We start from the raw sequence: 26,671 nt of genomic DNA, 5'->3' as shown, positions 1-26,671 counted from the left end.
GAAGCTGCACATCGTTTATTGCAACTGTATAGTGATACATGTTAGCTTTGTTACATTATATTACAAATTATATTTTATGTACAGACAAAATGTGTTGAGTCATTTTACACCAACAATACATTTATACAGTACGTTGTTCCTTGGTTGCAAGCAAAATTCAGTTTTCATGTCAGAAAGCAATATTGAAATATGACATGTAACCTTTATATTTGATAAAATATCACTCTACCATCTAGACTTATGATCAAGTCAGTTGTCATTGTATAGTCGTAGCCAACAGTTTTGAGAATGACACAAATATTAATTTTCACAAAGTTTGCTGCTTCAGTGTCTTTAGATATTTATGTCAGATGTTACTATGGAATACCGAAGTATAATTATAACCATTTCATGTCAAAGGCTTTTATTGACAATTACATGAAGTTGATGCAATGCAAGAGTCAATATTTGCAGTGTTGACCCTTCTTTTTCAAGACCTCTGCAATCTGCCCTGGCATGCTGTCGATTAACTTCTGGGCCACATCCTGACTGATGGCAGCCCATTCTTGCATAATCAATGCTTGGAGTTTGTCAGAATTTGTGGGGTTTTGTTTGTCCACCCGCCTCTTGAGGATTGACCACAAGTTCTCAATGGGATTAAGGTCTGGAGAGTTTCCTGGCCATGGACCCAAAATATCGATGTTTTGTTCCCCGAGCCACTTAGTTATCACTTTTGCCTTATGGCAAGGTTCTCCATCATGCTGGAAAAGGCACTGTTTGTCACCAAACTGTTCCTGGATGGTTGGGAGAAGTTGCTCTCTGAGGATGTGTTGGTACCATTCTTTATTCATGGCTGTGTTCTTAGGCAAAATTGTGAGTGAGCCCACTCCCTTGGCTGAGAAGCAACCACACACATGAATGGTCTCAGGATGCTTTACTGTTGGCATGACACAGGACCTTGTCTTCTCCGGACAAGCTTTTCCGGATGCCCCAAACAATCGGAAAGGGGATTCATCAGAGAAAATGACTTTACCCCAGTCCTCAGCAGTCCAATCCCTGTACCTTTTGCAGAATATCAGTCTGTCCCTGATGTTTTTCCTGGAGAGAAGTAGCTACTTTGCTGCCCTTCTTGACACCAGGCCATCCTCCAAAAGTCATCGCCTCTCTGTGCGTGCAGATGCACTCACACCTGCCTGCTGCCATTCCTGAGCAAGCTCTGTACTGGTGGTGCTCCAATCCCGCAGCTGAATCAACTTTAGGAGATGGTTCTGGCGCTTGCTGGACTTTCTTGGGTGCCCTGAAGCCGCCTTCACAACAATTGAACCGCTCTCCTTGAAGTTCTTGATGATCCGATAAATGGTTGATTTAGGTGCAATCTTACTGGCAGCAATATCCTTGCCTGTGAAGCCCTTTTTGTGCAAAGCAATGATGATGGCACACGTTTCCTTGCAGGTAACCATGGTTGACAGAGGAAGAACAATGGTTCCAAGCACCACCCTCCTTTTGAAGCTTCCAGTCTGTTATTCGAACTCAGTCAGCATGACAGAGTGATCTCCAGCATTGTCCTCGTCAGCACTCACACCTGTGTTAACGAGAGAATCACTGACATTATGTCAGCTGGTCCTTTTGTGGCAGGGCTGAAATGCAGTGGAAATGTTTGTTGGAGGATTCAGTTCACTTGCATGGCAAAGAGGGACTTTGCAATTAATTGCAATTCATCTGATCACTCTTCATAACATTCTGGTGTATAATTGCCATCATACAATTTGAGGCAGCATACTTTGTGAAAATTAATATTTGTGTCATTCTCGAAACTTTTGGCCACGACTGTACTTCGGTTTTACTGGACCCTGTACCTTGGACTACTGTGCCACACAAGCATTATGCATAGTTGAATGATATACATCATTGTTTACTGTGAGTTTGTAAGACAGATATCAGGTGATGATTGTTGACAGTACCAGACTATTGTATCTGTGCCTCCTTTAACATCCGTCTAACAAAGATGATGGCTAATGGTGAATGAATTGCAGGTACCTGTACCAAGAAATGTGATTATTGTTTCCTATAAATGACTCACCTGAAGAGCTTGCTTTAAACAAAATAAGGCTAGTCACTGGATATAATGTCCTGTGTCATCTTCATTCTAATAAAAATATTTATTGCATTTTAATACATACAGACTTCAATATAAGATTGCAATCCCAAGCTAATTTGTGTAAGTACTGTGAACTGACGGACTCTCTCCTCATTTTCTTTTTATCTTTGTTTTATCCCAACTGAATCACGCCGTTCCATTAGTTCTAAGGCAGCAGTACACCTTACTCAGTGTAAAGTTAACAGACACATTTTAATAGAATTTGAAGGGAGAGCTGTGCTAGTGCATATGTTTGTCTTTGGAGCAACATTTGTTTTTAATATGGATCCCCATTAGCAGCAGCTACTCTTCCTGGGGCCCAGCAAAATTAAGGCGGTTATATACAATTAAAAACATAACATTCCAATTCACAACAGATTTCACAACACATTAAGTGTGTGTCCCCAGGCTACTATTCTACTACCACATATCTACAACACAAAACCCATGTGTACGTGTGTGTATAGTGCGTATGTTATCGTGTGTGTGTGTGCCTCTTCACAGTCCCTGCTGTTCCATAAGGTGTGTTTTTATCTGGGGGTTTTCAATCTGATTTAACTGCTTGCATGAGTTACTTGATGTGGAATATGTATAGTCTGTTCTAGACTTGGGGACTGTGAAGAGACCTTTGGTGACATGTCTTATGGGGTATGCATGGGTGTCGGTGCATTCAACATGTAAATGCGTCTCACAAATACAAGCAGTGATAAAGTCAAACTCCTATATTTTGAGCCAGGAGAGATTGACATATTAATGTTAGCTCTCCGTGTACATTTAAGAGCCAGCCGTGCTGTCCTGTTCTGGGCCTGTTCTGTCCAGTCGCGTGGCACCTGACCACACGACTGGACAGTAGTCCAGATCCTACAAAACTAGGGCCTATAGGACCTGCCTTGTTAATAGCATTGTTGACAAGACAGAACAGCACTTTATTATGGACAGACTTCGCCCCATCTTAGCTACTGTTGCATCAATATGTTTTGACCATGATAGTTTACAATCCAGGATCACTCCAAACAGTTGAGTCTCCTCAACTTGCTTAATTTACACATTATTCATTACAATATTTAGTTGAGTCTTAGGGTATAGTGAATGAGTTGTCCCAAATACAATGCTTTTAGTTTTTGAAATATTCAGGAATAACTTATTTCTTGCCACCCATTCTGAAATTGACTGCAGCTCTTTAAGTGTTAGTTATTTCACTTGCTGTTGAAGTGTATAGTGTTGAGTCATCAGCATACATTGAAACACAGGCTTTACTCAGAGCCAGTGGCAGGTCATTAGTAAAGATTGAAAAAAGTAAGGGGCCTAGATAACTGCCCTGGGGAATGCCTGACTATGCCTGGATTATGTTGCTGAAGTTTCCATTAAAGAACACCCTCTGTGTTCTGTTAGACAGGTAACTCTTGATCCACAATATACCAGGGGATGTAAAGCCATAACACAAACACTACCGTTCAAATGTTTGGGGTCACTTAGAAATGTCCTTGTTTTTGAAAGAAAAGCACATTTTTGGTACATTAAAATAACATCAAATTATTCATCAGAAATACAGTGTAGACATTGTTAATGTTGTAAATGACTATTGTAGCTGGAAACGGCAGATTTTTTATGGAATATCTACAATGGATTACAGAGGCCCATTATCATCAACCATCCCTCCTGTGTTCCAATGACACGTTGTGTTAGCTAATCCAAGTTTATAATTTTAAAAGTCTAATTGATCATTAGAAAACCCTTTTACAATTATGTTAGCACAGCTGAAAACTGTTGTGCTGATTAAAGAAGCAATAAAACTGGCCTTCTTTAGACTAGTTGAGTGTCTGTAGCATCAGCATTTGTGGGTTTGAGTACAGGCTCAAAATGGCCAGAAACAAAGAACTTTCTTCTGAAAGACATCAGTCTACTGTTGTTCTGAGAAATGAAGGCTATTCCATGCAAGAAATTTCCAAGAAACTGAAGATCTCATACCAACGCTGTGTACTATTCCCTTCAGAGAACAGTGCAAACTAGCTCTAACCAGAATAGAAAGAGGAGTGGGAGGTACATTAGAGGGTCTAGTTTGAGAAACAGACAAGTCCTCAACTGGCAGCTTCATTAAATAGGACCCTCAAAACACCAGTCTCAACGTCAACAGTGAAGAGGCAACTCCAGGATGCTGGCCTTCTAGGCAGAGTTGCAAAGAAAAAGCCATATCTCAGACTGGCCAATAAAAATCAAATAATTAGATGGGCAAAAGAACACAGACACTGGGCACAGGAAGATTGGAAAAAAGTTTAAGGTGTTCGGATCACAAGGAAGAACATTCATGAGATGCAGAAAAAAGAATAGATGCTGGAGGAGTGCTTGACAGCATCTGTCAATCATGGTGGAGATAATGCGATGGTCTGGGGGTGCTTTGGTGGTAAATTGGGAGCTTTGTACAGGGTAATAGGGACCTTGAAGAGGGAAGGCTTTCACTTCATTTCGCAACGCCATACACTGTGGACGGCGCTTAATTGGAGCCAATTTCCTCCTAAAACAGGACAATGACCCAAAGCACAGCTCCAAACTATGCAAGAACTATTTAGGGAAGAAGAGGTCAGCTGGTATTCTGTCTATAATGGAGTGGCCAGCACTGTCAACAGATCTCAACCCTATTGCGCTGTTGTGGGAGCAGCTTGATACGTAAAAAGTGCCCCTCAAGCCAATCCAACTTGTGGGAGGTGCTTCACGAAGCATTGGGTGAAATCTCTTCAGATTACCTCAACAAATTGACAACTAGAATGCCAAATGTCTGTAAGGCTGTAATTGTTGCAAATTGAGGATTCTTTGGCACAATTATTATTGAAATTAAAAATCAATATTTATAACCTTGTCCACGTCTTGACTATATTTTGCAACTCGTTTTCCATGAAAACATACAAGAAATAAGGACATTTCTAAGTGACCCCAAACTTTTGAACGGTAGTGTATGTTTTTCCAGCAGCAGACTATGATCGATAATGTCAAAAGCTGCACTGAAGTCTAGCAAAACAGCCCCCACAATCTTTGTATTATCATTTTCTCTCAGCCAATCATCAATCATTTGTGTAAGTGCCATACATGTTGAATGCTTTTCCCTATAAGCGTGCTGAGAAGCCGTTACTAATTTGTTTACTGTGAAAACGCATTGTATCTGGTCAAACCCTTTTTTTTTTTTTTTAACGAAGGGACTTTGAAGCGACATGATGCACCCTGCTTCTCCTTTATTGCTTCTTCAAGGCTTAGATATTTGCACTTTCTATGTCATCGTCCTCTTGATTTGGTTGTGTGAGGTTCCATTGTATCAGAGTTCAAGAGCTGTTTCAATTTAAGTTTGTGGAAAGGAAATAGTTTTGCAATGGATACTTAATGAAAGGTGTTTGGGTTCGGTCTTATCATCATAGATACTTTCTTCAGGGAGTAGGCCCCTCCTCTGAATTCAGCCCAGTAGACTCCATCTTGGTAGCGACTGCGGTAGTGTCCACCTCTGTACCATACTCCATTGAGGTTAGAATGGGCACATGCATTGTACCACCAGCCTCCCTTCTGGTAGTGGGCACAGTTACCTGGGTTGATGCAAATATTAGTTAGACATCATTGTTGAATCTCAATCAAAATCTATTGTCAGCCTATGCACTAGGTTAAATGTCAGTTAATTTGGCAAATTGTCAGAACACTGAAGCTTTTATCTCACATTTCTGTTGTTATAGTGAGAGTGTATGCAACTGTATGATCTTGACATTACCTGTATACACATCATGGTCTCTGTCCAGCGTAGTAAACTGTTTGCCGTTGTGCCAGGTGAGGGAGTCTCCGGCATTGCCATGGTAGCGGCCCACCCTGAGTTTGTAGAAGTCTGCCTCAGGCTCCAGCCTGAAGCTGGCGTACTCTGCAAACACCTTCCTACCAGACCAGTCCTCCAGAGTCACCAGCAGCTTGTAGTTCCCCTGGTTGGTCAGCCAGTAGATGTTCTCCAGGCCCAGCCAATACTCTCCATCTATGTTTCCAAAGCCTTGCTATGAGGGGAAAAGATACATACAACACAGTCAACATGATGGGCTTTAAACAAGTCCTGTCAGCTGTAGGCAGTTGATCTGGAGTTCTGGGGGATAATTCATAGGCTCTACTCTTTTTTTTAATATGTTTTATTTTTTATTTAACTACAGAGGCTCTACTCTACTCAAAGCCCTGGAGGTACTGAGAGGAACAGTCCCTCTAGAACGCCCTGATAATTAAGCTCCATATGAATCTGTCTTAGAGTGTTGTTTATTGTCAGAAAAAAGTAACATCAAATGACCCATGAACCAACTACACCATAGCCAGCCCGGTATTCAGTGGTTAGTTCTTCACTATCTTTCATTTATCAAAAACGTATTGATGGCCTGTGTAGAAGAGTGGGAGATCTGTGAGCTTGTTACAAGATGTGTGCTGGTCTGGACAGTTCTGGCTCAGCTCTGTGCCAGCCTAAGTCATTAGATGTAATATGGCTTATATTACATTGTAGATGCTTTGTTTCATGGGATGATCTGGCTATTGTACACATTTACTTCCATGTGTTTTAAGGTGTATTGTAAGGTCTTGGAAAGTTCTCTGGCAAAGATTTAAACAAGACCCTTGCAAATTGTCTGCCCTCTGATGTTCACCCTTCAATTGCTTCACCCGTTTCTAGTGCTTTAGATCCTTTTACAGGCTCAGGAAAAATATTGGCAATAGTCATCCCTTAGTATTTCATGCTGTCCTCATAAATGCCTGTGTGAAGTTGTATAAATGCCTGAATTCATCAATGTCTTTTTCCTCATCATAAACCATTGCCATGACGTAAATATAAATAATTTTTATGGACCATGAATCATTTTACAGTGGGCTGTTTTTTTATTGTGGCATGTATTTCCAGTATGGCAGCCTCTCGTCTACACGTTTCTCATTAAGTCTGTTTGCGTCCTATGTGGACTAATTTCACAAAGACCCAACTCATGTTGGCGGGTGTTATGAGTGGTGTGACTGACAGGTGCAGAACCCTGTAGGTACCACAGCAGAGCAGGCAGTGCAGGGGACCATTCTCCTCAAACCTCAAGAATTACATTTCATTATTTGTACAGATCTGCATAACGTCAGACACACCAGACATGTCACCTGTTTCACTCAGCCATGACATACAGACACAAGTCTACACTGAACCTGCCTCCCTCTTTACTAAATTAGTTTGCCGTAGTGTGGAGCTGTTTACCTACCTTATAAGTCTCCCAGTTCCTGAAGAAGTTGACTGATCCGTCCTGCCTCCTCTGGATGACAGTCCAGCCACCGGGGTCATGTCTCTGGTCACACCACACCTGCATCAGTCTGTTGGCGTTCTCTGGCTTCACTAGGTACATGCCACTAGCCGTGTGGCCATCCTCCAGGGCCTGCAGGCAGTCCTTCCATGGCCCTGCATGGGACAGGACAGGAGACAGAAACCATGGTGGAGTCAATGGAGGTTGCCAAATGATATATTTTTCTATAATATGAGTCACTTGCTTCTTTAGTCTTCATATATTCATAATGAATACAACAGTATTATTGTGTGACTATCACAGCATTAGAGACAGAGGCTATGTAGCCTAATTGACCACAGCATGATCTACTGTTACAGATGCAGGATCTTCATGTGATCACCCTGTTGCAGGAATGGAAAAACTTTAAGCGTATTTGAGCTTTAAAAGGGCTTCTAAAGTTTGTAATTTCCACTTTGAAATGTCAGTTGATTTCCACTTACGCAAAATGTATCAATATCTACAAAAAATGTCCATTAATTATAATCCACATAATAATTAACATTTCCATTTGCTGAAGGATTATTTTCCTGCTCTAGCAAAGTGGCTCAAATTAAGATCCTACATCTGTAATGCTTCTACTACCATCTTTCAGTAAGAAAAGCTCTCAGCTTAAGGCCAGCGTTGACTTTGGCTGCTGCTCTCACAAGCGAAATGGCTGCAGGCAGTGCAGCCAAGAGCAACATTGGCATATGGCTAAAGGGAGACATGATTGCTGAATGATGCAACAGTAGCAGATGGATCAGCAGGTACTCTAACGGTCCCTTGGTGATGAATGACATCATGGGCATTGGGCTTTAAGAAAATACTCTTTCATTGAAATAGAGTTCAAAAATCTCATATTTGACGTCTTCCTAAACCCATTTATGATGCAGCAACTATCATAGTAAACCTCTGAGCAAAACTGAACAAACTTTAGACAGTACTCTCTTTAGGTGCCTCTCCTTGATTTCACCCATTTAGCATGCATGTTTCCCATGTTGTTATTGTCAGTGGGTGTTTTTGACCTACCCCGGTGGAGGTTAAAACCATATCCTGCACTATACTGACCCAGAGAGCTGTTGCGCTATTATGCAGATCGGAGACATTCCATCTGAACTATAGGGGTTTCAAATAGCATGTGCTCGTAGCAGTGGGCTCTAGTTTGGCCATTCTCTGGTAATCTAATCTCAGATATCAGCCATGGAAACTCTGCTGAGACAGTGGTCTCCTTCATCAAAATACTTGTGCGTTTATGTGGGTGGTGTGGCTTTGAAATGAAGCCTCTCACCAGGACACACAGCATGGCACTACATGCCACTCACAACCACACAATGTGACATACAGCTGTCTATATGCTAGATGCAAGGGCCATTTCTCACTCAGAGAAGTACACATATCTTCTGGTAGGGGTTGGAGGGTGAGGGTAGGAGTGATTAAATAAAGGTGTTTGGGTAAAGGATGTTCAGTGTAAGTAGGAGGGGATCCTTCCTTACCCTATTTCCTCCCGTTCATCTACAGTGATTGAAGTGGACAACAATAAAGAATGATAGCTTTCACTTGGATTCACCAGGTCAGTCTGCCATAGAAAGAGCAGGTGTTCTTAATGTTTTGTATACTGAGTTTATAACAGACCCAAATGCTAAGATGCCCTGAAACCAAAGATTGAGCAGGATGTGTTTTATATTGCTCTGCAGTATATGATTTAACGAGGAATGAAGTTTATGTTAACTTCTGCTTGTGTTTGTCTTGGTGTTCTGGTTCATATCTGTAAAAACAGGAATTGGCGTATTGCCTGTTAGCCATTACTCTCCCCCTCAGAAGATCTCTAGTCCGCATACATGGAAACAGTCTTCTATAGGACTCCTGACTCCACTTTTTTAATTGGATGTGAAAGTGTTAACCTATTCAAGAGTTTACACTGATGTGATTCGCCAAATGACCCTGTTTAGAACACAATGCACATTTGTACAGAAACAGGAGGAAAAGAGGTATCCACACAGAGGCAGAAGCGGCTGGTCTGCATCCAGCCAGGGTAGGTAGGGAGAGAGCAATATGAGGAAAAGGCAGTATGTGAGAGAGGAGTGATGGAGAGAGAGGAAGACTAGACAGGGAGATGTCAGGCTTTCATAAAGCGACCACACTGACAGCCTGGCTGTATCAAAATATAAAGGAGGAAAACATGGAGCTAATTCAAAGCAGGACTGTCAATCACAAGGTGTCACACAGAGACATATGAACAAAGGTTCACATTGTAACCTAATAGGCTAAAACGGCTATAGTCACTTCTATAAAATATATTTTGCTAAAATGGCATGTGAGAAGTAATCCATTAGCCAGCCACCTCCTCTCCAGAAAGATCTGTGTTGTTCAGACATAAGCCAGAGGACTGCACTACTGATAAACCCTGCCACTGTGGCAGAACATTTGATTGATACAAGCCTGGGGGGCTGGAATAAATTGCAACACACATTTCCTCAGTCTTTTCAACCTCCCCCTTCCTTACTCTCTCTCTCTCCACCACAACCCTCTCTCTCTCCCTCCACCACTCTCTCTCTCTCCCTCCACCACTCCTCTCTCTCTCTCCCTCCCTTTCTGCATTGTACAGAACACTCTTTTTGTGTGCTGAGTTTGTATAAACTTTGGGGTGTGAGTTGCAGTTGGCCCTGGCAGGAAATTGCTTGCCTCCCTTCATATAAAATAATATTTTAAGAGAAATGCTTACTTACAAGGCCTTCCCAATGATGCAGAATAAAAATAAAATAATATTTCAGCCAAACCCATTGCTGACAGGTGTAGAAATTGAGCACACAGCCATGCAATCTCCATAGGAAAACATAGGCAGTGGAATGGCTTTACTGAAGCGCTCAGTGACTTTCAACATGACACCCTCATAGGATGTCACCTTTCCAACAAGTCAGTTCGTCAAATTTCTGCCCTGCTAGAGCTGCCCCGGTCAACTGTAAGTGCTGTTATTTTTTTAAAGATATTTTTTATTTTTTTTACCTTTATTTAACTAGGCAAGTCAGTTAAGAACAAATTCTTATTTTCAATGACGGCCTAGGAACAGTGGGTGAACTGCCTGTTCAGGGGCAGAACGACAGATTTGTACCTTTGTACCTTATTGTGAAGTGGAAACGTCTAGGAGCAACAATGGCTCGGCCGCGAAGTGGTTGGCCACACAAGCAAGCTCACAGAACGGAACCGCGGAGTGTTGAAGTTATTAGAGTGTAGAAATCGTCTCTCCTCAGTTGCAAGACTCATTACCGAGTTCCAAACTGCCTCTGGAAGCAACGTCAGCGCAAAAACTGTTTGTCAGGAGCTTCATGAAATGGGTTTCCATGGCCAAGCAGCCGCATACAAGCCTAAGATCACCATGCGCAATGCCAAACGTTGGCTGGAGTGGTGTAAATCTCACCACTTTTGGACTCTGGAGCAGTGGAAATGCTGTTTTTCATGGTTTGGGCTAGGCAGCTTAGTTCCAGTGAAGTGAAATCTTAACGCTACAGCATACAATGACATTCCAGATGACTCTGTGCTTTCAACCTTGTGGCAACAGTTTGGGGAAGGCCCTTCCCTGTTTCAGCATGACAATTCCCCCGTGCACAAAGCGAGGTCCATACAGAAATGTTGGTTGAGATCGGTGTGGAAGAACTTGACTGGCCTGCACAGTGCCCTGACTTTAACCCCATCGTACACCTTGTGATAAATTGGAATGACGACTGCGAGCCAGGCCTAATCGCCCAACATCCGTGTCTGATCTCACTAATGCTCGTGGCTGAATGGAAGCAAGCCCCTGCAGCAATGTTCCAACATCTAGTGGAAAGCAGAAGAGTGGAGGCCGTTATAGCAGCAAAGAGGGGACAAATTCCATATTAATGCCCATGATTTTGGAAGGAGATGTTCGACGAGCAGGTGTCCACATACTTATGGCCATGTTTATGTACATTTAGGCAGGGGTAAAGTGACTAGGCAACAGGATATATAATAAACAGTAGCAGCAGCATATGTCATGAGTGTAGAAGCGAATGTGTGTACGTGTTATGTGTGAGTGTGTATAGTCCAGTGTGTGCGCATAGAGTCAAGAATAGTTAGTACAAAAAGGGTCAAGGCAGATTGTCCGGGTAGCTATTTTGTGAATTATTTAGCAGAGCACAGAGCAGAGTGTCTACACATCAGTCAGGAAAGCACACTGTGACACAGTGTCAAGGGAAAGAGCTTACCATGGTCAAATACTTTATAGCGTAAGCCAATGTGACCTACTACATTCAAATGACATGGTATCTAGTGGAAGTATCTGTTAACAAGAAAATACTAATCAAATCACTTTGAGATGATTGAGAGATCTCCCTAGAGTCCCATACATCCTCTGGCCAATTCCTGCTGCTAGCCTGTGGTGGGGTTTCCTCTCATAACTGGAAGACTATTCTTACCATGGTCAGGGTTAGATTGACCATGAAATGCAGTGTAAGCTTGCTTTGCCCCCTCGGCAGTGGGCTTGTAGCCCATGGTGAGTTGAGACCACACAGAGCCTGTCTCTAAACTCCCCCCTCATCTGGTGTCTGTTTCTGCTGAGACACATGTCTGTCTCTGGCTCAGCACTCCCATCCAACAGCAATAGTCACTGGCACAGGCATACGAACTAACACCTCACTGTTAACAGTTAAATACGAGCAGGATAATAAATACAGCAAGGTTTGTGAAAGGGATGAGACTTGAACAAGAGGAGAAATCACAAGAACACGATATACTGTAGCTATTAGGCATATTTTGTTAGAAGACCACTCTGATTATTGTACTTCTATTATCAGCTTAAGACCATAGTTAACTCGCCACACACACTTCGTGACATTGTCTCATCCACATCTCTGTTGTATTCAGTCAACTACACAGTTCACTAAGTTGCCAAGTAATCATCCAGTAACTTAAGCTTCTAAATGTACTAAATCAATGAGGATGGTTTCAGACAGCTCCACTTTCAGTGGCCTCAATACCAGAGGGCTCCAGTCCAACCATCCATGAGCATACAAAATATGTGTTTGAGGAAGCTTTGTGGATTATCATCAGCTGACTGTAGTATCAAGCCCATTAGATGATATGCATCGCAATGGCTTTTAAACAACATCAGCTCTGTTTTCCCTTAGAGGCCTTTTCTCAGGGAATGTTTGAGGCTTATTATTCCCATATACAATAGTGAGAAGAATGGATAAAGAATAGATAGCTGCTGTTGTCTGGTGATTAATGATTTCGAAAGACAAAACTAGTCTCACACACAACCCTCTGTTTCAGTCTGTCTGACATTAGTCTGATGAGGGTTCATAGAACCTGCCAGCTTCTCTTTATCCGCTTGAATCCTCATATACAGTGAGCTCCAAATGTCATTCACTTATATGTGTATTAAGGAGTACAACCTTAAGTATTTGGTCCCGTTTTCCTAGCACGCAATGACTACATCAAGCTTGTGACTCTCCAGATTTGTTGGATGCCTTTTCTGTTTGTTTTGGTTGTGTTTCAGATTATTTTGTGCCCAATAGAAATTAATGGTATAAATAATGTATTGCCATTTTGGAGTCACTTTTATTGTAAATAAGAATATAATAAATGTCTAAACACTTCTACATTCATCTGGATGCTACTATGATTACGGATAATCCTGAATGAATCGTGAATAATGATGAGTGAGAAAGTTACAGACGCACAAATATCAATATTTGTGCGTCTCACTCATCATTATTCACGATTCATTCAGGATTATCCGTAATCATAGCAGCATCCAGATGAATGTAGAAGTGTTTAGAAATATATGATATTCTTATTTACAATTCAAGTGACTGAATGGTAAAGCTCTGCGCCCGAGCTCAATGTAAATGTAACTTCAGACCAGATCTGTATCAAGGAACATTCATTTCAATAGGTACGCATACAGGCTGCTCAATGAAACAGAGCGACTCACCAGAGGGTTTGTTGGTGGTAGAAGGACTGCCTGTGCCACTGGGCATGGTAGGAAGGACAGGCAGCACAGACTTCTGGTCACTCTGAATCTCGTTGTTTATCTGGTTGGTGAGGCGTGGGTAGGTGGGAGGTTGGTAGGGCTTGTTGATGGGTGGTGATGGTGCAGGTGGGGGCTGAGGCCTGGGCTGGGGTACAGGGACTGGGCGAGGGAGGCTGACCGGCTGACCCTGACACTGCTCCTCCAGCAGGGCGATGAGGACCGACTGGTTGTTGGCCAGAGAGGTCAGGTGCTGGTACTTGTGCTCCAGGTCCTTGTAGCGGTTAGTGAGCTGTTGCATCTCCGAGGTCTGGTTGAGGATGCGGTTCTCCATCTGGGACAGCTCCAGGGAGTTGTCCCTCTTCCTGATGATCTCGTGAAGCAGCTGCATGTAGAGCTGGGTCACCCTGGAATTCATGTTCCTGCTCTCCTTCCTCAGCAGCTTGACCTCGTTGACAATGCCTCCGTCCACCTCCACTAGCTGCTGCAGCGTCTCGATCTGCCTCTTCTGCTTCTGCAGCTCCCCGTTCAGCAGCTCCAGCTCCTGCTTGTTGACGCGGTTCTCCAGCACTGCTTCCGGCTCCTTGCGGTTCACACAGATGGCCCCTGTCACCTTCTGCTGGGGAACGATAAAGGTGTATGAACACCCGTCAGGCTGCTGGGAGTCGGCGAGGGCCCGTCTGCTCCTCCGCCCAGAATACAGGAACTCTCTCTCCAGACCATCCTCACTGCTCTCAAACTCCTGGGATGAGGTTCTGCCCTGGCTCCTGGCCTGGGGGTTGCTCTCCTGGCGGTTCCCCTGGCCCTGGGGCTGCTGGGCTCCAGACACCATACCATACACCAGGAACAGCAGCACCACTGCAGGGAGCTCCATCAGTCTGGGAAGGGCTCTCACTCACACACACCTTAGGCTTAGGAGGCAGAGGGATATGAGAGACAGGGAGGTCATTGCTGTGGTATAAATACTGCATTATTACAGAAATACTGTGACACACCAACCAGGTCAGCTATCTTGTTCAAATGATCTCTAATTGCAAGGTATATTGTTTCAATAAATGGATGAATGTGTTATAAAGCCTAAACTGTTTCCTTTGTATTATTTCAACTAATTCTCATATTCACATCTTGGGTTTAGCATGTCTCCAGTGAAAGGGTTTTGTTTGGTCAGGTATTGTCACCCTGGTAATGGTGTGTTTTCCATGGGTCTTGTCTGAACAGGCTGAGAGAAATGACCTGCTGATTCCAACAAGATCTGGCATCACCTATTCTATGCTTGTGATATCATTGAGTGGGTTTCACTAAACCTCCCACTATTATCAAACAGTGGAAATCTCAACTGCGAGCCAGGTTAGATTTCACCAAGGTGCCAAGCTGGTGTGCCATAATGTCTCTAAACAGGCACCAGTCTGATGGTTTAGGCTATGTTTGTGAGAGCATGGCTGGCTCTGGCTGTCTTATATTGGGTATTATGAAACCTTTTTCCTGGCCTGCCTGTTCAGTCCACCAATGCCCCTTTTGGAGACCCATCGGGCTGGAGTCTACTCTTACATGGACAGGACATCAATGGGAGGCTTCAGAAGTCCACTGATTGGTACCAGAGGCAGCCTGTCCCTTAGGATGGCTTCTTCCTAGTCTCCATTTCACGAGAGGGCCAGGCAGACACACAGCTCAGGGAGCAGACATGCTCTGTCCTGGGACCTCCTATTCATTCCAGATTCCAGCCCAGAATCCAGGGCAGACTGGGGGTTGTTAGGGCTGAAGAAATATAGGCCACCATAAAAGGAGGCCTTTCCCAATAAGGATGCTGTGACTTTGTATTATATAAGGTATACTGTATGTAACTATCAGTGGTGGTAAAAGTAAAGATACCTTAATAGAAAATGACTCAATTAAAAGTGAAAGTCACCCAGTAAAATACTACTTGAGTAAAAGTGTACAAATATTAAAATTTTAAATATACTTACTGTAAGTTTAAAAAGTAAATGTAGTTGCTAAAATATACTTAAGTATCAAAAGTATAAGTATGAATTATTTAAAATTCCTTATATTAAGCAAACCAGACATCACAATTATTATTTAATATTTTGAATTTACGGACAGCCAGGGTCACACTCCAACGCTCTGACATAATTTACAAACAAAGTATTTGTGTTTAGTGAGTCCACCAGATCAGAAGCAGTAGGGATGACCAGGGATGTTCTCTTGATAAGTGTGCGAATTGGACCATTTTCTGTCCTGCTAAGCATTCAAAATGTAACGAGTACTTTTTGATTTCAGGGAAAATGGAGTAAAAAGTACATCATTTTCTATAGGAATGTAGTGAAGTAAAAGTAGTCAAAAATATAAATAGTAAAGTATAGATACCCCAAAAGTAGTACTTTAAAGTATTCTTACTTAAGTACTTTACACCACTGGTAACTGTGTTACAAAAGGAAAAGCAGAATCTTAAAATGTATGTTTGAGTATGAAAAACACAGCCAGACACCATAAAATGTGACTTTTTCTCAGTGTGAATTGAAAGTATTTAGTCACCTCTACTTATCAGTAAAGTAATCTGCTTGGAGTTGTGAACTGTAATTCAGTGGGTGAGATTCAGGTGTGTTAAATGGAAGCTGTTGGAGTGTTAATAGTCTAACCCTTTTGACCCATGCTATGTTATTTATTTTAGCTAGTAAAGTACTGATCTCTCTAGTTGCTAAGTCTGTTTTAATCAAATCAAACTTTATTTGTCACATGCGCCGAATACAACAGGTTACCATGAAATGCTTACTTACAAGCCCTTAACCAATAATGCAGTTCAAGAATTAGAGTTAAGAAAATATTTACTAAATAAACTCAAGTAAAAAAATATAAAAAGTAACACAATAAAATAACAATACCGAGGCTATATACAGGGGGTACCGGTACCGAGTCAATGTGAGGGCGTACAGGTTAGTCGAAGTAATTTGTACATGTACAATTTAAGTCGGACGTTTACATACACTTAGGTTGGAGTCATTAAAACTCGTTTTTCAACCATTCCACAAATATCTTGTTAACAAACTATAGTTTTGACAAGTCGGTTAGGACATCTACTTTGTGCAAGACACAAATAATTTTTCCAACAATTGTTTACAGACAGATTATTTCACTTATAATTCACTGTATCACAATTTCAGTGGGTCAGAAGTTTACAGTTTAAACAGCTTGGAAAATTCCAGAAAATTATGTCATGGCTTTAGAAGCTTCTGATAGGCTAATTGACATCATTTGAGTCAATTGGAGGTGTACCTGTGGATGTATTTAAAGGTCTACCTTCAAACTCAGTGCCTCTTTGCTTGACATCATGGGAAAATCAAAGGAAAACAGCCAAGACCTCAGAAAAAAATGGTGGACCTCCACAAGTCTGGTTCCAAATCCCTGAAGGTACCACATTCATCTGTACAAACAATAGTACGCAAGTATAAACACCGCTCAGCAAGGAAGAAGCCACTGCTCCAAAATCGTCATAAAAAAGCCAGACTATGGTTTGCAACTGCACATCCCCCAAAGATCGTACTTTTTGGAGAAATGTCCTTTGCTCTGATGAAACAAAAATAGAACTGTTTGGCCATAATGACCATCGTTATGTTCGGAGGAAAAAGTGGGAGGCTTGCAAACCGAAGAACACCATCCCAAACGTGAAGCATGGGAGTGGCAGCATCATGTTGTGGGGGTGCTTTGCTGCAGGAGGGACTGGTGCACTTCAGGGAGAGAAAATATGTGGTTATATTGAAGCAACATCTCAAGACATCAGTCAGGAAGTTAAAGCTTGCTCGCAAATGGGTCTTCCAAATGGACAACGACCCCAAGTATACTTCCAAAGTTGTGGCAAAATGGCTTAAGGACAACAAAGACAAGGTATTGGAGTGGCCATCACAAAGTTCTGACCTCAATCCTATAGAACATTTGTGGGCAGAACTGAAACAGCGTGCGCGAGCAAGGAGGCCTAGAAACCTGACTCACTTACATCAGCTCTGTCAGGAGGAATGTGCCAAAATTCACCCAACTTATTGTGCTTGTGGAAGGCTACCCGAAACTTTGACCCAAGTTAAACAATTTAAAGGCAAAGCTACTAAATACTAATTGCGTGTCTGTAAATCTCTGACCCACTGGGATTGTGATGAAAGAAATAAAAGCTGAAATAAATCATTCTCTCGACTATTGTTAAAGTGGTGAATAAATAATGTGGTGATCCTAACTGACCTAAAACAGGGAAGTTTTACCAGAATGTCAAGAATTGTGAAAAACTGAGTTTAAATGTATTTGGCTAAGGTGTATGTACTTCCGACTTCAACTGTAGGTAGTAGGGCTGGGCAATATGACAATAGAAAAACATCTATTGTTTCATATTATGCTCTATCGTTTATTTTGTTGTGTCGCAAATCACACTCTTTACGGCAATATTTTTTGTCAATTAGATGAAGCTTCGCTTTCTTCCACACGTGCAACACAAACAAACATGGAAGAGAGTGAACATGACACTGAGCCCATACCTAAAAGAGGGACAACTTCGGTTGCATGGACGTGGTTTGGGTATGAAAAGTCTGACACGGACCAGAAAACCGTCCTCTGCAAAATACGCCGCAGGCCGGTTCTGACAACCGGCTCAAACACCACTAACCTATTTTACCACCTACGCAAGAATCATGTGAAACATTACGGAGACTCTACGGATGAGACCCAAAAAAGTACAGTCAAGGTCTCAAAACAAACCCCCGACTCAGACGTTGCAAGAGGCTTTTGGAAGGAGATAACAGTTGCCGTTACAACTTACATCTGCAAAGACATGGCCCCAATATACACTGTTGAGAAACGGGGCTTTCGTGAGTTGGTGTTAACACTCGACCCAAGGTACTAAATGCAAATTGATATGTGACACGTACTAATGCCAAAATAACATGCAAAACAGGCCTATATTTATTTTGTTGCAGCTATACTTGAAGTGTTTTGTCAAGTTCTGACCTTAGTTCCTTTGTTTTGTCTTTTGTTTTTGTATGGTCAGGGAGTGATAATTTGGGATTTCTGTGTTTGGCCTGGTATGGTTCTCAATCAGAGGCAACTGTCAATTGTTGTCCCTGATTGAGAACCATACTTAGGTAGCCTGGTTTCACCTTTGAGTTGTGGGTGATTATTTTCTGTTCTGTGTTTTGCTTCACCGTTCAGGACTGTTCGTTTTGTAGTTTTATTGTTTTTGTTCAGTGTTCAGTTATCGAATAAATCTAACATGGACACTTACCATGCTGCGCATTGGTCCTCCTCTTCTTCCACCGACGACAACCGTTACATGTTTTCTATTTACCTTTTTAGATTTTATACATTCATATTTTATATTTGTTACATGCTTAATTGAAAATGTGCACAAGTTCTAAATAAAATAAGTAATCAAATATGAGTAAGTACCTTTTTATTTGTTGAGTATAATTCAAAATGTATTAAGAAATAGGCATTTTACATAAACTATTTATTCATTGAATTTACAGAAAATGTGCTATATCTCGCGATATGTATCGTTATCGGGATATGACATTTTGGCCATATCGCCCAGCCCTAGTAGGTAGGGGTAAAGTGACTATGCATAGATAATAAACAGTGAGTAGCAGCAGTGGGGGGTCAATGTACATAGTCTGGGTGACCATGTAATTAATTGTTCATCAGTCTTATGGCTTGGGGGTAGAAGCTGTTAAGGAGCCTTTTGGACCTAGACTTAGCGCTCCGGTACCACCGTGCGGTAGCAGAGAGAACAGTCTATGACTTGGGTGACTGGAGTCTGTGACAATCTTTTGGATCTTCCTCTGACACGCCTCATAAATAGGTCCTGAATGGCAGGAAGCTTGGCCCCAGTGATGTACAGGGCCATATGCACTACCCTCTGTAGTACCTTATGTTCGGATGCCGAGCAGTTGCCATACGAGGTGGTGATGCTCTCGATGGTGCAGCTGTATAACTTTTTGAGGATCTGGGGACCCATGCCAAATCTTTTCAGTCTCCTGAGGGGGAAAAGGAGTTGTTGTGCCCTCTTCACGACTCTCTTGTTGTGTTTGGACCATGATAGTTTGTTGGTGATGTGGACATCAAGGGCCATGATAGTTTGTCGGTGAAGTGGACACCAAGGAACTTGAAACTCATTGACCTGCTCCATTACAGCCCGTCGCTGGGGGCATGTTTGGCCCTTCGTTTCCTGTAGTCCATGATCATCTCCTTTGTCTTGCTCACGTTGAGGGAGAGGTTGTTGTCCTGGCACCACACTGCCAGATCTCTGACCTCCTCACTATAGGCAGTCTCATCGTTTTTGGTGATCTGGCCTACCACTGTTGTGTTGTCAGCAAACTTAGTGATGGTGTTGAAGTCGTGCTTGCCCACTCAGTTGTGGCGGAACAGGGAGTACATTTGGGGACTGAGCAAGCATCCCTGAGGGGCCCCCATGTTGAGGATCAGTGTGGCATATGTTGTTGCCTACCCTTACCACCTGGGACGGGAAGTCAGGAAGACCAGGATCCAGTTGCAGAGGGAGGTGGTTAGTCCCGGGGTCCTTAGCTTAGTGTTGAGCTTCTGGCTCGTGGCCTTATGAATGTTGACCTGTTTAAAGGTCTTGCTCACATCGACTATGGAGAGGTGATCACACAATCGTCCAGAACAGCTGGTGCTCTCATGCATGCTTCAGTGTTGCTAGCTTCGAAACGAGCATAAAAGGCATTTAGCTCATCTGGTAGGCTTGCGTCACTAGGCAGTTCACAGCTGGGTTTCCCTTTGTAGTCGGTAAAAGTTTGCAAACCCTGCCACAGCCGATGAGCATCAGAGCTGGTGTAGTAGGATTCAATCTTAGTTCTGTTTTGATACTTTGCCTGTTTGATGGTTCGTCTGAGGGCATAGCAGGATTTCTTATAATCATCCGGATTAGTGTCCCACTTCTTGAAAGCAGCAGCTCTAGCCTTTAACTCGATGCGGATATTGCTTGTAATCCCTGGCTTTTTGTTGGGATATGTACTGTACGTACGGTCACTGTGGGGACTACGTCGTCGATGCACTTATTAAACATATTCCGGTCTGTGCTAGCAAAACAGTCCTGTAGCATATCATCCGCTTCATCTGACCACTTCGGTATTGAGCGAGTCAGTGGTACTTCCTGCTTTAGTTTTTGCTTGTAAGCAGGAATCGGGAGGATATAATTATGGTCAGATTTGCCAAATGGAGGGTTAGGGAGAGTTTTATATGTGTCTCTGTGTGTGGAGTAAAGGTGGTTTAGAGTTTTTTTTTCTCTGGTTGCACATGTTACATGCTGGTAGAAATGAGGTAAAACCGATTTAAGTTTGCCTGCATTAAAGTCTCTGGCCACTAGGAGCGCCGCTTCTGGATGAGCATTTTCATGTTTTCTTATGGCCTCATGCAGCTCATTGAGTGCGGTCTTAGTGCCAGCATCAGTTTGTGGTGGTAAATAGATGGCTACGAAAAATATAGATGAAAACTCTCTTGGTAGATACTATGGTCTACAGTTTATCATGAGGTACTCTACCTCAGGCGAGCAATACCTCGAGACCTCCTTAATATTAGACCTCTCGCACCAGCTGTTATTGTCAAATAGATACACACCCCCACCCTTCGTCCTACCAGAAGTAGCTGTTCTGTCCTGCCGATGCACGGATAACCCAGTCAACTGAATATTATCCATGTCGTCGTTCGGCCACGACTCGATGAAACATAAGATATTACAGTTTTTAAATGTTGGTATTTTATTAGGATCCCCATTAGCTGTTGCAAAAGTAGCAGCTACTCTTCCTGGGGTCCACACAAAACATGAAACATAATACAGAATAACATGATACAGAACAAGAACAGCACAGAACTACATAAAACATTTTAAAGGCACAGATAGCCTACATATCAATGCATACACACAAACTATCTAGGTCAAATAGGGGAGAGGCGTTGTGCCGCGAGGTGTTGCTTTATCTGTTTTTTGAAACCAGGTTTGCTGTTTATTTGAAAAATATGAAATGGAAGGAAGTTCCATGCAATCAGGGCTCTATATAATACTGTATGTTTTCTTGAATTTGTTCTGGATTTGGGGACTATGAAAAGACTCCTGGTGGCATGTGTTTTGGTATAAGTGTGTGTGTCAGAGCTGTGTGTAAGTTGACTATGCAAAATGTCCCATTGGTAGGATAGTGTTGAGCGGATTTCATCCAGTTTATTTTCCAGTGATTGCACGTTGGCCAATAGAACGGATGGTAGAGGTGGGTTACCCACTCGCCAACGAATTCTCACAAAGCAACCCGATCTCCGCCCCCTATATTTCCGTCTTTTCTTCACGAGAATGACAGGGATTTGGGACTGGTCTTTGAGAAGCAGTACATCCTTCACGTCTGACTATATTAAGAAACAATCTACATCCAGTTCGAGGTGAGTAATCGCTGTTCTGATGTCCAGAAGCTCTTTTTGGCCATAAGAGACGGTAGCAGCAACATTATGTATAAAATAAGTTACAAACAATGCAGAAAAAAAACACAAAATAGCACAGTTGGTTAGGAGCCCGTACAATGGCAGCCATCCCCTCCGGCGCCATTATCTCACTTGATGTCAGGTGAGTGTGTTTAGCTAGCTGTCCTGACTCTGGCTCTCTTGGGTGACTGCCACTGTTAAGAGAAGCGGTTTCACACTGTGTATGGAAAGTTTGACACAGAGCAGCTGATGCTATTCCTGCGCCTGTTTTAAGATATTGATCAGATTGCATCAGGCCTGAACCGTTTACCAAGAGACAGGTCATGCGGCTCAATCACAAGATTAAGCACACATCCTTGTCTTTACTGTATATTATTTCCTATATGTATTTAGAATATTGGAATTTCAATCTAAACTTAACCTGGAAAGAATGTTGAACTCTTAGCTAAGCCTTCTCTGGACCATTACATTGTAACAATCTTACCTGATACAGTTTATCTCTGGATAGAGGTTGCATTTAAGTAGTGTGATTAGTGCACAACAACTAACTTTTAAGATGCAACGCTTAGATTATCACAGGAGTTCATGAAAAAGAGGCACTTTGACTGTTTGTTCCAGATTTCAAAGGGCCTTTTTATTAGAAAAATAGCCGAGCAGCAGTTGAAGGGGCTGTGGTGCTTTTGGAAGCGGAGGGGATGACACTGAGTGCAAAGGAGAATGTGACCGCAGTTTAAGGGTAACAAGGGCCTGCACCCCTTGGGTTCCTTAATTGAAAGCTGCTGCAGATTGGATTACAGGGGAGCCCTGTGCAACACCTCCCCAGAGTCAGGACAAGCCTTTCTGATCTCATACCTCTAGAGTGGGAGGCTTGGTACAGGGCAGGCGCATGGCTGCTGGCCTGATTCTGTTGACTCTATTTAGTATTAGAGTAACTACATTACCTGCTCAGTAGTTACTGCTAGAGGTCTGACCCAAAGGAGAACCACGTGCAAGATGTCCAGACAGCCTTCAGAATCAGAGGGGAGAATACTTTTGTTTTTGCCTTGCTATTCTGGGCATGGGGCCAGCCCATTAGGTTGAATAGACGGAGAGCAACTGTCCAAGATCAAGACCCTTGGAGATCTCTGGCTGGTATGAAGAAAATTTGTGTCGAAGATACTGTATGAAAGCGATAAAGACATGGAGTGGGAGAGACAAACATATACTAACTTAAAACTTTTTGAGCTGTAAATGTTCTAACACATTTAAAGCTCTCTATCGTCGCTGTCCGATTTGGCAATTTTTCATTTGTTACATTTATTGAAAGCAGTAACTCTCCTCAATATACTCTAAACATTTCATGACTCTAGGACCAAGAACATTTATTCAAAATAGCTTCTGAAGTTTCATAATTGTATGTTCTTAATAGAAAAATATGCACTTTTTTTTACTTTCCTGAAAAGTTTGTTTTGGAGGTTTTCATCAGACATCAACAATATATGTTGTTCTCATGAATATAAAAGTCTATTTTGCCTACCAGTAAAAGTTCAAAAGAAGCCATGGTTAGGTTTTGCTTTACTGTGAAACACTCCTCTGATACAGTATGTGGGTCTCTTTCATGGAGTTAATCACTAATCAAGCCATGTGACATCATCACAGCCAATGCTGATTGACAAAGAGAAGATGGTAAATGTTGGATTTAGCTACATTATCTAAACACAGGCTATAAGTCCTTATTAAGAACATCTGCTGAGCTCTTTGTGGGATGTAAAACAGAAAATAAAATGAATTCCTAAGGGTGAAACAGAGGACAACAACACTTGATAATGACCAATCAGGTCTAATACAACAGTCACGGTCTCCACTCTGTTAATGGCCTGGGACTACTGTGGTACTGCTGTGGCTTCCCTCTGAAACATGAGCTGTCTGTTTGAGGGAAGTTATGCGCCAGCCACTTCATGACTGCAGAGGAGCCCCACAATACCATGCGGTTAGCCAGGAGTCTCCCAGCCACCTCAAAGCTGGAGGAAAATGTCTGAGCTTGTAGTGAGGGAGTGTGTGTATGCAGATAACACCACATGCCAGACTCAGGCTCCCAGGGACAAGAGAGATTCCCATCTGCCCAAGAATATCACCCTGTTATTAACCCCTGAGGCAACAACAGCAGGCCCCATGCTCTCTCCTCCTTCATAGTTATACACAGACAGCAGACTGACTGGCCTTATTATTGTCGTGACATCATTTCTGTTTAAATGAGCAGCCATTGACTGCATGGCCACGAGCAATGTGTATGATTCACTGGTGTTGAGTAGCTTCATATACTGTCGGGCACAGAGGACACCACGGAGGACACTGAACACCTGTGTCAACACTCAGTGGATAGGTGTTTAAGAGGACAGTGATACTGTAGACAAATAACTACAGTAGCTTTATGGATGATAGTGCCCTTGAGGTAAACAGTGTGCTGATGTCCCTCGCCCCAGCCCCTCTCATTTCAGAGTGAGTGTGGCATTCCTCACATTCTTAGCCACCTCATTAGAGTGAGCTGCCACAGACACTACCTACAGACACACTGTTATCCGCGGAGAAAGAAAGAGAAAGAGACCCCTCCTCTCTGCCCCAACTCTGCTGTACCTATACGTCAGCTCTGCCTCCTGCCCTACAACACCGCAGCAAGTCATACAAACACCAGAAGCTCTGTTATCTCAACTACCACCCCCACTAATACAAGTGCACTTCAATCTTAACAGTTTATTACTAGTCACAATATGTAAATTCAACACCTCCAACACTACAGCACTGGAGCACTGTGCAAAATGAGGCACCCGTACATGCTCAAATTCGGAACAATTATAGTGAGCCATAACAGTGCTGGTTGTATGACATGCAATATGTTTTGGATCAGAATCAAGTTAACTTTGTACATGGTAATCTGGGTTATTACTTTATCTATGGTGACCACATTATTTCCTCAAGCATGTAATCCTGGTTAGCCCATAACATAACACTGTAGACATAATTCAACTCAGCCCCAGACTCAGCCTAAACTATCTGCTCGGTCTGATTGTGTTGAGTCTGAATCTGCCGCCATTGTTATGGCTTTCCATGGCACAGAATAGTTCTGATGATAATTTACCACATTTAGTAGGGTTGCTTTATTTGACTCTTTCTGGTTTGTGTGTTGTTGTGTGGTGTGGTTTTGGCTGTCACATTTCCTCTGATGGTGTCAGGCAGGGGTTTCAGGAACCGTTTCAAAACGTTTCTAAATGCACCCTCAAAGCCCTTTTATCCAAGCACAGCCCTGGCAGCAGAGACAAAGCAGAGATTCAACAGAACAGCTCTCTTCTTCCCTGTCCACTTCAGCATGGGGGGACATCCTGACGCAGGGGAAGGCTGTACCCAGTACTCTATGGATAATTTTAATAAAATATATCTATCTACATCCATTAATTTACAAATGACAGCAAACTCATTTAGACTCAAATTAAACTGTGCAAGCTTCTTGGGTTGTAATTTGAAATTTTGTGATGTGAAATATTTTATTTTTATGAATAATCAAACATCCTCAAACAAACAACTTCTGCTGGTGTGAACCATATCAGAAAATGAGGGCATAGTTTTTTGTGGCTCTGCTTACAATCATGAATGCCCCATAGATGTTCCTATTAAAAAGCCCAGGCTCCTGCTATTGGCACTATTCACTAGCAGCCTATCTTTGTTGTTCGAGTACACCTTTGGAATCCTCTGTGATGACAAGCTGAGTGTTCATCAGTAGTTTACAAGCCCTTGCCCTGGAAAACCCACAACTTTAGTCTCTCTGCTGTGTGTTGACCCCTATCTTCTGAGTCTATATCAGATCCAGCTGCTTCGTTAATCCAGACAGGGGAATTAACCCCGGACAACAGACCTCCTTGTAGCTTCATATAGATAGCACCCAGGTGCTAAGCTTCAAACTGGTCAGCAGGAATCTCTGGCTAACTCAACACAGAGTGGCCAAAGCCTGTCTGACACTGTGCAGCTCAGTGGTCAATTTCAAACAAAGTTACTAAATTATCAACTGATAATCAACAGATTAGACAAGTGAGCTAATTCTATCAGTGAAAAGTTCATCTTGAGGCTCTACTTAGGAGCAACACTAGCAACACTTACAGAAGTATGAGCAAGCCATGCTAGATTACTGTATATAGACATTCAATACAGAAAAAGATGCAGTGAAAGTGAAAGGCCACTGAATCCTTACCAGATAATTGTCAACTCTAGCTTGTTATTCCTTCAGTTCCCTTGCCGTTCTGGCAACACTGATTGAAGTGTCCCCTTGAAGAAAGTCATCACCGGTCTGTGTGAAAGCTGTTTGGGGCTGTCCTCTCTCTAGATCACTTGTTCTTTGTCACCTGCATCCGTCCTGTCACTTAAAAGTGGACTGTGGTTTGAAGCCTGTTATTAAAACACCTTCATTATAGAATCAGGAGCTGCACTTGTCGGGAAGATGTCCTTTGTACTGAAGGCATTGAGCAAAGATGAAAAAATCCACTTGAAAAAACTAAATACATTAAATCCACATTTGTTTTTAGATGTAATGTGTAGATTCCTCACAGGCAGTGAGAAAGCAGGAGACAGTGAGAGGTCACTGGGCTCTCTGTAGCCCGGTAGGAGAAGAATGTCACTTTCTGAGTGCTGAGTCCATCACTTCTGCCTCACAGCTCTCAGACGCAGTCTTTTTCTCCTGCCCTCCTTACCTCCCCTCTCCTTTCTCTCCCTCTCTCTCTCAGTGCATTTACATGATGAAAAATGCTCTGGCACAACGTTTCAGTAAGCTGACAAATTGAGCACAAGCCCTCCCCT

At 42.6% G+C, this 26,671-nt stretch overlaps 1 protein-coding gene across 1 annotated transcript; it reads right to left on the bottom strand.

The window, feature by feature from the left end:
• On the bottom strand, positions 1-26,612 carry LOC139389747 (angiopoietin-related protein 2-like). The gene is made up of 5 exons (XM_071136675.1): positions 26,070-26,612; positions 13,358-14,304; positions 7,348-7,541; positions 5,862-6,132; positions 1-5,682 (listed from the first exon to the last, which is right to left on the bottom strand). The coding sequence occupies exons 2-5, from the start codon at positions 14,265-14,267 to the stop codon at positions 5,483-5,485; spliced, it is 1,575 nt and encodes a 524-aa protein (XP_070992776.1). The 5' UTR covers positions 14,268-14,304; positions 26,070-26,612; the 3' UTR covers positions 1-5,482.
• Positions 26,613-26,671: the final 59 nt, after the last annotated feature.

Source organism: Oncorhynchus clarkii, chromosome 30 (assembly GCF_045791955.1).
Source record: "Oncorhynchus clarkii lewisi isolate Uvic-CL-2024 chromosome 30, UVic_Ocla_1.0, whole genome shotgun sequence".
Taxonomy (NCBI): Eukaryota; Metazoa; Chordata; class Actinopteri; order Salmoniformes; family Salmonidae; genus Oncorhynchus; species Oncorhynchus clarkii.
The sequence above is the reverse complement of the archived record's forward strand: the minus strand, read 5'-3'. Positions and strand labels throughout refer to the sequence as shown.

Excerpts from the sequence above, each read along its gene's own strand:
- LOC139389747 (XM_071136675.1), bottom strand. The coding sequence starts at position 14,267 with ATGGAGCTCCCTGCAGTGGTGCTGCTGTTCCTGGTGTATGGTATGGTG. Across the intron at positions 7,542-13,357 it reads TACCACCAACAAACCCTCTG|GGCCATGGAAGGACTGCCTG; the intron begins GTGAGTCGCTCT and ends TGTCCCATGCAG. Across the intron at positions 5,683-5,861 it reads AGACCATGATGTGTATACAG|GTAACTGTGCCCACTACCAG; the intron begins GTAATGTCAAGA and ends GCATCAACCCAG.